Here is a 12060-nt window from a genome sequence, read left to right as displayed (position 1 = left end):
TAGTTGATTGTGACTTATTTATTATGAACTAGTAACACCACTACAGGTATTTGTGTTCAACACAGCAGTAACAAGTGTCCTCCATTGATTGTGTACGTACTATCAATTTGTGCAGTCAGTCTCTGGTAACAATTAGTGCTCACGACATGCTTCAGTCTGGAGAAACTCAGCAGGATGGGTAGTATCTGGGGAGGGAGATGGACAGTCGACATTTCTGGTTGAGACCCTTCATCTGGACTGAAAAGAGGGGAAAGGGTGGAGCAAATCCGGTAAGTGATTGGTGGATCCAGTTTTTGGGGGAAGGGGAACACAGAGGAACAGGTGGGGGGTTGAGTGTGGTGATGCATGGGGGAAGGGAATGAAGGGATAAGGGAAAACAAATTGGGGAGGAGGTGTACAGAGGGGAGTGGATACTGGAAGTTAGAGAAGTGGATGTTCATGCCGTCACCTGCTTCTGTCCTCTTCCATCCCCTCTCGCCCCCACCACTAGATACACCAGCTATCTTCCCCTCTTTCCTCCCAGGTGAAGGGAGTCTACCTGAAACATTGACTGTCCATCTCCCTCCCACAGATGATGCCTGACCTGCTGAGTCCCCCTAGCAGTTTGTGTGTTGCTCCACCGTCTCTGGCCTTTGTGTCCATGATTAGTGAATGTTGGGTAGCCAGAGGAAGAAAAGACTAGCTGCTGGATGAACTCAGCATCAGTGGAGGGAATTACTCCGTCAGCTTGTGTGTTACCTAAGATAACAATATCTACTGTCTCTTTTGTCTCTGCTGAATAAAGCTCACCAATATCTCTACCTCCTCAAGAGGCTAAACAAATTCAGCATGACCCTGTTGACCCTCACCAATGTTTAACAATGCACCATAGAAAGCATCCCACCTGGATGCATCACAGCTTGGCACGGCAACAGCTCTGCCCGTAACCACAAGAAACTGGGGAGATTTGTGGACACAGCTCAACACATCACAGAAACCAGCCTCCCCTCCATGGACTCTGTCTACACTTCTCACTGTTCTATAAAGCAGGCAATATCATCGAAGACTCCACCCACCCTGGCCATTCTCTCTCCCCCGTCTCCCATCGGGCAGGAGATACAAAAGCCTGAAAGCACATTCCACCAAGGTCAAGGACAGCTTCTATCCTACAGTTATCAGACTATTAAATGGTCCCCTTGTACGATAAAATGGACTTGACCTCATCTGGACTTGTCCTGGTTCTTGCATCTTATTGTTTACCTGTACTGCACTTTCTCTGTAACTGTTACACTTAATTCTGTATTCTGTTATTCTTTTACCTTGTTCTAGCTCGATACCCTGTGCAGTGTGTAAGACAAGCTTTTCACTGTGACAATAACATACCAATTATTGGACACCAACAAAAAGAATCATTCTTCAACTAATCATGAGTAGTTCACTTGCAATAATTAGTTCTTGGCATTGATTAACAGATAACTGGTTACAGATTATTGATCAATCATTAAATACTTTGGTAAATCGACACGATCTATCAATGTACATGGTGCTCAGTCCATTGCTGGTGACAAAGAGGCATGATTTAGATTAGTGACAGGGTTGGCACAGACATGGTGGGCCAAAGGGCCCTTTCCTGTATTGTGTGACCTTAAAAAAGGGGGGGGGGGGTGGCAGAGGGCAAGATGAGGCAAGGTGGGGAGCTGGGGAGTGAGTGGGTGGAGATTGGGGGAGGGGCGGAGACAGGGTCTGAGGGAGATGAGTTTGGGGGGAGGTAGAGTGCAGAACTGGGCAGACACAGGAGGGAGGGTGGGAGCCAGTGTGTTGCCATGAAGAACACTGCTTTCCCACTCTCCCTTGCCTGAGAGGGACGGTGAATGAGTGACCAGTTTAAATTTAAAAAAAACATTTATTGATGCTCTGAGCCGCACCTGACCCCTTCACACAGGTAAAGTACTGCAGCCCCTCTCCCTTTCTCCTCCTTACTCCAGACCCCACTCCTCCGCTCCTGTCGACCACACTTCTCCGTCCCTCCCTCTTTCTCTCCATCCACCACTACCCCCATTGTGACTGGGGGGCTGTGTGTGAGGGTGGTGCAGGAGGTTTAACCCTGCCCTAATGCCTGTGTTAGTTGCTTCTTCAGATCGAGGAGCACCGACACCTCTGTGGCGATTAGCGTCTTCTCCGCCTTCTGAGCCTTCAGTTCACGCACACGGTTCCCCTGGGGGTGGGGGGTGGAAAGAGGGGGACAGAGCGACAGGTAAGAGGAAGGAAAGGGGAAGAAAAGGTGAGGGTACAATGAGGGTGTTTTGTGAGAGAGGACGTAGGATAAGAGAAAGGGGTGGGGAAAGAGGGGAGGAATGTAAGGAGAGGTGACGGGCATGAGAGGGAGGGGTGGAGGGAAGGAGTGGTTTGGAGAGAGGGGGAAGAGGAGATAATAGATTGTGTTAAAACAGTGATGTGTCAGCCCTGCCTAATGCACTAACTTGCCCAGCAGTACAGTCGGCCCTCCACGAGTTCCTCATGCGCGAATTCAACCAACCACGAGTCGCGAAAACCCGGAAGTGCTCTTCCAGCAATCGTTGCTCGAGCATGTACAGACTTTTTTTCTTGTAATTATTCCCTAAACAATGCAGTATAACAACTATTTACATAGCATTTACATTGTATTAGGTATTATAAGTAATCTAGAGATGATTTAAAGTATACGGGAGGATGTGCATGGATTATCATGGATCGGGATTAAAAAAAATCAGAAGTTCTCTTACTAAGTAAGTCGGAGCAGGTACATCCGGTATTATTTAGTGTCAGTTAGTCAAACGTTTGTCTTAATATATAGTATATACTTTACCTTTCTATGCATATGAAACACTTAAGAACGTATGTTTCAGCACCGGGCTCGGGAAGTTTCCAAGCTCGATCTAGTGACAGATCGCTATGGAGCGCACTCTCCACCGTGCCAGGTTGATGTGGAGGATCAAAACCCCAAAACCCAATAATTAAACCACTGCGTTGCTTAGTAATAATTGTAGCTTTCATCGGGGCAGAGCTTTTCTCACTTTATCCTTTAAAATTGTTCTGATCATTGACCGACGTAGCCTAACGCTTTTACAATGACCAATGGCGTTTCACCTTTCCGATCACTTTATTATTTCCACCTTATTTTCAATCGCGATTGTGATTATTTTCGTGAACAGAAACACTGCGGATTCAGAGCTCTGGTGCCGGGTCCTAATGTCCACCGCACTGAGACAAGTTAAATAAGGTCTGGGGTTCTGCTGGGTCCTAAGGTCCACCGGATTGAGACAGGTTGAATAAAGGACTTGAGCATCCGCAAATGTTGGTATCCGCGAGGGGTTCCAGAACCAATCCCCTGCGGATAAGAAGGGCCGACTGTATATATAAAATTAAATGAGCAGTGCAAAACAAGAGCAAAAATTATTAAAAATTCTGAGGCAGATATGTCATCTGGATCAGACAGACTACACCCCAGGGTTCTGAAAGAGGTAGCTGAAGAGATTGTGGCTGGTCAACCCAGTGAACCCACAGAAACTGGAGCCATGGAGACTCAACATGCACAAACTTACCTGCTTTGGGAGTAAGAACAGGAAGGCAGATTATTATCTGAACGGTGTAGAGTTAGGTAAGGGAGAAATACAAAGAGATCTAGGAGTCCTTGTTCATCAGTCACTGAAGGTGAATGAGCAAGTGCAGCAGGCAGTGAAGAAGGCTAATGGAATGTTGGCCTTTACTACAAAGGGAATTGAGTACAAGAGCAAGGAAATCCTCTTGCATTTGTACAGAGCCCTGGTGAGACCACACCTGGAGTATTGTGTACAGTTTTGGTCTCCAGGGTTAAGGAAGGACATCCTGGCTGTAGAGGAAGTGCAGCGTAGATTCACGAGGTTAATTCCTGGGATGTCTGGACTGTCTTATGCAGAGAGGTTAGAGAGACTGGGCTTGTACACGCTGGAATTAAGGAGATTGAGAGGGGATCTGATTGCAACATATAAGATTATTAAGGGATTGGACAAGATAGAGGCAGGAAATATGTTCCAGATGCTGGGAGAGTCCAGTACCAGAGGGCATGGTTTGAGAATAAGGGGTAGGTCATTTAGGACAGAGTTAAGGAAAAACTTCTTCTCCCAGAGAGTTGTGGGGGTCTGGAATGCACTGCCTCGGAAGGTAGTGGAGGCCAATTCTCTGGATGCTTTCAAGAAGGAGCTAGATAGGTATCTTATGGATAGGGGAATCAAGGGATATGGGGACAAGGCAGGAACCGGGTATTGATAGTAGATGATCAGCCATGATCTCAAAATGGCGGTGCAGGCTCGAAGGGCCGAATGGTCTACTTCTGCACCTATTGTCTAAACGAGAGAAAGAGAGGGGAGAGGGGGAGAAGGGAGGAAAGAGGGGGAGGGAGGCGAGGGGTGGGGGAGAGTGAAGAGAGGGGAGGTGAGAGAGAGGGGAGGGAGGGGAAGGGGTGAGAGGGGAGGAGAGGAGGGAGGGGGAGCGGGGGCAGGGGGTGGAGGGGCAGTGGGAGGGGAGAGTAGAGCAGGGGTGGGGTGGTAGAGAGAGGAGGGGATTAGAGGAAGTGGGGGAAAGAGGGAGTGTGGGTGTGGGCATAGAGGGAGTGTGGGAAGGAGGTAGAGGGAGGAAGGAGACCTACCCACCAGCCACTGTTCAGCTGATGTATCCTTGTATTGACCCTTGGATACATCACACATTCAGAGGCACCAATATCTCGGCCACTGGCGTTGTCACCAGTACTTGTACTCACCTGTAGAGTCACTTGTTCCTGGAGACGTTGAACATCAGCAGGAGGGTGGGGAGCAGATGGTGTCCCCGTCGTCACCTGTGACTCAGTCTTCCCAGTAGTGCAGGGCTGCGTACACAAAACATGTCATCAGAGACACCGACTGCATGTCCTCCAAAACAGTGAAGGTGTACGGGATCAGATGGGTTTACAGAGACGGGCAGAATGTAAGGGAGGGAGGGGGGGGGTTCATGGAGTCAGGGAGGGGTGTAGGGGATGGAGGGGTTCATGGAGTCGGGGGGTATATGGAAGAGAGGTGTTCATTGAGTCAGGGAGGGAGGATGGGGTCACGGAGACAGATAGGGGTCAGCAAACTGTGATCTCACCTGACCACCGTACTTCTTCCGCAGTTCCTCAATGCGTTCGCTCTCCAATTTCTGGAACAGGGGGCTGGCCTGCAGGAGGTTTGATAATCCGGGTATAAGATAGAAACCGACAAACCTTGCGCTCTTTACTACACAGGGGTGTTCGACAGAGAGAGTGGATGCATCTACCCCTCAGTGTCTCCTAAACCCTCCTCCCTACTCTCTTTCTCCTGCCAGTGGATCTGGCCCATGATGAACACATTCCCAATACCCTGGCATCAACAGAGACATCGGCTCTGTCTCCATTAATTTGGTTTTCATGCTCCCAACACCTACTACACCCCTCTCCGTGTCTGTGACTCCCTCCCACCCCTACACCCCTACCTCTCCATCACTGTGACCCCCTCCCTCCGCTACACTCTTCCCTGTCTCTGTGACCCCATCCCTCCCCTACACCCCTCTCCATCTCTGCGACCCGCTCCCTGTCTGTGACCTCCCATTCCTACCTTCTTCCCCTCCACTGTCAGATTTCAGAACAGTCCATGAGCACAACAGACACAAAATGCTGGAGGAACTCAGCAGGTCAGGCAGCATCTCTGGAGGGTAATAAACAATTGATGTTTCGGGCCGAGACCCTCATCAGGACTGGAACGGAAGGGGGCAGAAGCCACAAGAAGATGGGGGGAGGGGAAGGAATACAAGCTGGCAGATGATAGTTGAGTGAGGGGGAAGGTAGATGGGAATGAAGTGAAAAACTGCGAGGTGATAGATGGGAAAGGAATCTAATAGGAGAGGAGAATGGGAAGGATGAGAGAGCTGATGGATGGGTGAAGAGAAGAGCTGAGAGGGTAATCAGAATGGAAGAGAGGAGGACAGAGGGGGGAGAAATTACTGGAAGTTTGAGAAATTGATATTTATGCCATCAGGTTGGAGGCTACCCAGATGGAATACAAGGTGTTGCTCCTCCATCCTGGCAGTAGAGGAGGCCATGGACTGACATATCAGAATGAGAATGGGCACTATTTTGCTCTCTTTTTGCACAATTTATTTTTTATATATTTCTTATTGTGACCTATATTTTATTTAATGTATTACAATGTACTACTGCAACAAAACAACACATTTCATGAAAGGTGCCAGTGATAACAAGCCTGATTCTGACTCTGAGGGGTGTTACATACCGTGCCAATCTTGTGCCCGGTGGGCAGGTAGCAGACGAAGCGATCGACCAGCACGTTGCAGTCATGAGGAGCCTGCAGTTGTTCCTGGATGGTCCTGCTGACGGAGGGCATGTAGGGCTGGATCATCACCGACAGGAGGCAGGCCAGGTTCACTGCCACGCCTGTTACCGTTCCAGCTCGCTTCCTGTAAGGGAAATCAGTTGGTAGAGCTGTGGATGTTGTCTGTGTGGACCTTAACAAAGGCATTCAACAGGGTAGGCTGATCCAGAAAGTCAAGGCACACAGGATTCATGGAGTCTCCATGGAAACTGTGGCCAAGGAAGTCACCAGCCTCAGGAATCTAAAGGAATTCAGCATGTCCCTATTGACCCTCACCAATTTTAATGGCTGCACCGTGCAATCAAAGGCGGTGACTAATTGCCATACAGGAGGGAGACTGAAAATCTGGCCGTCTGGTACCACAACAACAACCTCTTACTCAATGTCAGCAAGACCAAAAAGCTGATTATTGACTACAGGAGGAAGAAACCGAGCGTCCATGACCCAATCTCCATCTGGGGATCAGAGGTGGATTAACTTTAAATTCTTCAGCATGATCAAATCAGAGGATGTGTCCTGGGACCAGCACGTAGAGTGTCATCACAGAGAGGGCTTCTACTTTCTTAGGAACGTGCATAGATTTTCATGTCACCAAAAGTCTTGACAAACTTCTATACGCGCACAGTGGAGAGTATTCTGAATGCTTGCTTCACAGCCTAATATGGAAAGGCCAATGCCCACGAACAGAAAATGGTGGATGCAGCCCAGCCCATCACAGGAATAAAGGGATCCTTTCTTGGTGATCAGTGGCATTTTGCAGGGGTTGGTGTTGGGACCATTTCTTTTCACGTCAATGATTTGGACAACGGAATTGATGCCTTTATGGTCAGGTTTGCGAACAATGCAAAGATTGGTGGAGGGACAGGTAGTGTTGAGGAAGCAGGGAGCCTGCGGAAGGACTTAGACAGATTGGGAGAATGGGCAAAGAAATGTCAGATGGAAAACAAGGTAGGGAAATGTGTGGTTATGCACTTTGGTAGGAGAAATAAAAGGGTTGACTATTTTCTAAATGGAGAATATTCAAAAATCTGAGGGCAAAGAGTCCTCATCCAGGATTCCCTAAAGGTTAATTTGCAAGTTGAGTCGGAGGCGAGGAAAGCAAATGCAATGTTAGCATTCAGTTCAAGAGGACTAGAATATAAAAACAAAGATGTAACGTTGAGGCTTTATAAGGCTTTGGTCAGACTGTACTTGGAGTATTGAGAGCAGTTTTGGGCCTCATCTAAGAAAGGATGTCCTGTCATTGGAGAAGGTCCAAAGGAGGCTCACAGAAATGATCCCAGGAACGAAAGGGTTTATGTATGAACAGTGTTTCATGGCTCTGGGCCTTTTCTCGCTGGAGTTCAGAGAATTAAGGGGGAATCTCACCGAAACCTTTTGAATACTGAAAGGCCTCGATAGAAAGCATGTTGAGAGGTTGTTTCCTATAGTGGTGGAGTCCAGGATTAGAGGGCACAGCCTCAGAACAGAAGAATGACCTTTTAGAACAGAGATGAGGAGGGTGGTGAAACTGTGGAATTCAAAATTCAAAGTTCAATGTAAATTTATTATCAAAATACATATATGTCTCTGTTTACAACCCTGAGATGCATTTTCATACTCAACGAAAAGACCGCTCAACTTGGGCATTCAACAAGAGTCCGGAAGACAAAAAAACTGTGCAAACACAAAAATAAAGGAATAATAATAATAATAAATAAATAAGCAATGACTATTAAGAACATGACACGACGAGTCCTTGAAAGTGAGTCCATCGGTTGGCGGAACAGTTCAGTGTTGGAGTGAGTGGAGTGTAGTTATCTCCTTTGGTTCAAGAGTCTGATGGTTGGGTGGGGTAATAACTGTTCCTGAACCTGGTGGTGTGAGTCCTGAGGCTCCTGTACCTTCTACCTGACGGCAGCAGTGAGAAAGAGCATGGCCTGGGTGGTGGGGATCCCTGATGATGGATGCTGCTTTCCTGTAGCAACGCTCCATGCAGATGTGCTCAATAGTGGGGGGGGGGGGGGGCTTTACCCGTGATGGACTGGGCCGTATCCACGACTTTGTGCAGAATTTTCTGTTCAAGGGCATTGATGTTTCCATACCAGACTGTGATGCAGCCAGTCAATATACTTTCCACTACACATCTATAGAAGTTTGTCAAAGCATTAGATGTCATGCTGAATCTTCACAAACTCCTCAGGAAGTAAAAGTGCCTAAAGGTTTCCCAGAATCCTGATTAACCCCTTTTGTACCAGATGCAGCGATTCAGATCGATGGGTTGACTATACACCGTCACAATAGATCTATAGAGTCTCTCAAAAGCAGAGGAGTGTGCCTCATGATCAACTCTCCTTGGTGCACAAATATATCAGTGCTGTTCCAGTTCTGCTCATCAGACCTGGAATATCTAGCAGGAAAGTGCCGACCACGGGAGTTCTCCGGGGTCATTTTGGTAGCAGTTTACATTCCACCTCAGGCCAATGTCAATCAGGCTTTAGATGATCTGAGCAATGGGATCAACATGCACGAAACAGCGCACCCTAACACCTTCACCATCGTTTTGGGAGATTTTAACCAGGCCAATCTGAAAAAAATCACTAAGCAATTACCATCAACAGATCACTTGCAATACCAGAGGAAACAACACACTGGACCATTGTTACACCACCAGCAAGAATGCCTATCATGCTATTCCACGCCCTCACTTCGGGAAGTCTGATCACCTGTCTGTACTTCTACTCCCTGAGTGTAGGCAGAGACTGAAGACTGCAGCACCAGTAGTGAGGACCAAGAAGGTTTGGACAAGGGAAGCACAGGGAGCACCTACAGGACAGCTTTGAATCAGTGGACTGGACTGTATTCAGGGATTCATCTTGAATCTGGATGAGAATGCTGCAGGTGTTACTGACTTCATTAAAACCTGTGTGGATGAGTGTGTGTCTACAAAGACTTACTGTACATTCCCAAACCAAAAGCCGTGGGTGAACCAGGAGGTACGTCATCGGCTGCAGGCTAGATCTGTGGCATTCAACTCTGGCAACCCAGGTCTGTACTAGAAATCCAGGTGTGATTTGCGGAGGGATATTTCAAGGGCGAAGAGACAATTTTGAACGAGATTGGAGGCAGCATCAGATGTACGACAACTCTGGTAGAAGTTCTCAATTGCTTCAAAAAGGCAACAATTATACCAATGCCTAAGAAGAATGATGTGAGCTGCCTTAATGACTATCACCCGGTAGCACTCACATCGACAGTGATGAAATGCTTTGAGAAATTGGTCATGACTAGACTGAACTCCTGCCTCAGCAAGGACCTGAACCCATTGCAGTTTGCCTATCGCCACAATAGGTCAACAGCAGACGCAATCTCAATGGCTCTCCACATAGCTTTAGATAACCTGGACAACACAAACACCTGCGTCAGGATGCTGTTCATCAACTATAGCTCAGCATTTAATACCATCATTCCCACAATCCTGATTGAGAAGTTGCAGAACCTGGGCCTCTGTACCTCCCTCTGCAATTGGATCCTCGACTTCCTAACTGGAAATCTGTGTGGAATGGTGATAACATATCCTCCTCGCTGACGATCAACACTGGTGTACCTCAGGGGTGTGTATTTAGCCCACTGCTCTACTCTCTCTATACACATGACTGAGTGGTTAGGCATAGCTCAAATACCATCTACAAATTTGCAGATGATACAATCATTGTTGGTAGAATCTCAGGTGATGATGAGAGGGCGTACAGGAGTGAGATATGCCAACTAGTGGAGTGGTGCTGCAGCAACAGCCTGGCACTCAACATCAGTAAGACGGAAGAGCTGATTGTGGACTTCAGGAAGGGTAAGACGAAGGAACACATACCGATCCTCATAGAGGAATCAAAAGTGGAGAGAGTGAGCAGTTTCAAGTTCCTGGGTGTCAAGATCTCTGAGGATCTAACCTGATCCCAACATATCGATGTAGTTATAAAGAAGGCAAGACAGCTGCTATGCTTTATCAGGAGTTTGAAGAGATTTGGCATGTCAACAGATACGCTCAAAAACTTCTGTAGTTGTGCCATGGAGAGCATTCTGACAGGCTGCATCACTGTCTGGTATCTTAGTGACAATAATAAACCACTACTTCCCTTCAACCATTCGGTTCCTGAACCAACCGGCACAACCCTGATCACCACCTCAGTACAGCAACACCGTGACCACTTTGGCACCACAATGGACTTGGTTTGTGCTCTAATTGAGCTTCTCAGGAGGTACAGAAGCCTGAAGTCGGCTTGTCACCAAACACTAACAAACTGCTACAGATGTACTGTTGGGAGTGTCCTGACTGCATCACGGTCTGGTATGGCAATTCAAAAGCACAGGAATGTAAGAAGCTGCAGAGAGTCATGGACTCTGCCCAGTACATCACAGACACATCCCTCCCTCCCCACCATGGGTAGTGTCTACAGGAGGTGCTGCCTCAAGAAGGCATCGTCCATCATCAGAGATCCCCACCATCCGGGCCATCCCATCTTCTCACAGCTCCCATCGGACAGGAGGTACAGAAGCCTGAAGTCCCACATCACCAGGTTCAGGAACGGCTACTTCCCTTCAAACATTCGGTTCCTGAACCAACCGGCACAACCCTGATCACCACCTCAGTACAGAAACACTGTGACCACTCTGCACTATGATGGACTTGGTTTGTGCTCTAATTGAGTTTCTTTCTTCCAAAAATAATGCACAACTTGTATTTAATTCATGTTTTTCTTGTGAATGTTGTGTCTGATGCTGCTGCAAGTAATGCCCTCATGGATGTGAGAACGTGACAATGTGGAAAGATGTTGGGGCCATGCAGAGAGGCGAGGTGAGAATCTTCCCCTGGAACTTACTTGTCAGCGTCGCTGCCTCTGATCATTTTCCAGGGCTCACTGATCTGTATGTACTGGTTGCCAAAGCGGGAGATGTTCAGGATGCACCTGAGTGCTTCACGAATCCTGAGGCAGAGGGAGAAGTCAAATATGAAGCACTGAGGTCATGGGACAGGAGGTGGGGGAGGGGTGGGATTGAGGGGGCGCAAGAGGCAGAGGGAAGAAACGGGGGGGGGGGGTGGAATGACAGGGGAGGCGGTTGAGAGTCAGAGGAGGCATGGCGAGAGCTAGAGGGTAAAAGAGGGGGAGGAGGGGAAGAAGGTGGGGGGGGAGGGGAGGAGGGGAAGAAGGTGGGGGGAGGGGAAGAGGAAGGGGGAAGAGGAAGGGGGAGAGGAAGGGGGAGAGGAAGGGGGAGAGGAAGGGGGAGAGGAAGGGGAGAGGAAGGGGAGATGAAGGGGGAAGAGGAAGGGGGAGAGGAAGGGGGAAGAGGAAGGGGGAAGAGGAAGGGGGAGAGGAAGGGGGAGAGGAAGGGGAGAGGAAGGGGAGAGGAAGGGGAGAGGAAGGGGAGAGGAAGGGGAGAGGAAGGGGAGAGGAAGGGGGAGAGGAAGGGGGAGAGGAAGGGGAAGAGGAAGGGGGAAGAGGAAGGGGGAAGAGGAAGGGGAGAGGAAGGGGAAGAGGAAGGGGAAGAGGAAGGGGAAGAGGAAGGGTGGGAGAGGAAGGGGTGAGAGGAAGGGGGAGAGGAAGAGGGGAGGACAAGAGGGGAGGAGGTAAGGGTGAGAGGACAAGGAGTGTGGGAGGAGGAAAGGCTGATAGAGGAAGGGAGTTTGGGTTGTGGGGCGGGGAAAAGGTGA

At 48.6% G+C, this 12060-nt stretch overlaps 1 protein-coding gene across 1 annotated transcript in view; it reads right to left on the bottom strand.

Annotated features, from left to right (window-relative positions):
* Window positions 1-3: 3 nt before the first annotated feature.
* mars1 (methionyl-tRNA synthetase 1) overlaps window positions 4-12060 on the bottom strand; it is a 55147-nt gene continuing 43090 nt past the window's right edge. The window contains exons 17-21 of the mRNA XM_073071238.1: window positions 11231-11335; window positions 6276-6459; window positions 5116-5184; window positions 4754-4858; window positions 4-2194 (exon numbers count right to left, since the gene is read on the bottom strand). Coding sequence (XP_072927339.1) covers window positions 2078-2194; window positions 4754-4858; window positions 5116-5184; window positions 6276-6459; window positions 11231-11335 — 580 coding nt within the window. The 3' untranslated portion in view covers window positions 4-2077. The remainder of the gene's footprint in view (window positions 2195-4753; window positions 4859-5115; window positions 5185-6275; window positions 6460-11230; window positions 11336-12060) is intronic.

The sequence above is a fragment of the Hemitrygon akajei genome, chromosome 18, assembly GCF_048418815.1.
Source record: "Hemitrygon akajei chromosome 18, sHemAka1.3, whole genome shotgun sequence".
Classification (NCBI taxonomy): domain Eukaryota; kingdom Metazoa; phylum Chordata; class Chondrichthyes; order Myliobatiformes; family Dasyatidae; genus Hemitrygon; species Hemitrygon akajei.
This window is presented reverse-complemented; position numbering and strand designations above follow the sequence as displayed.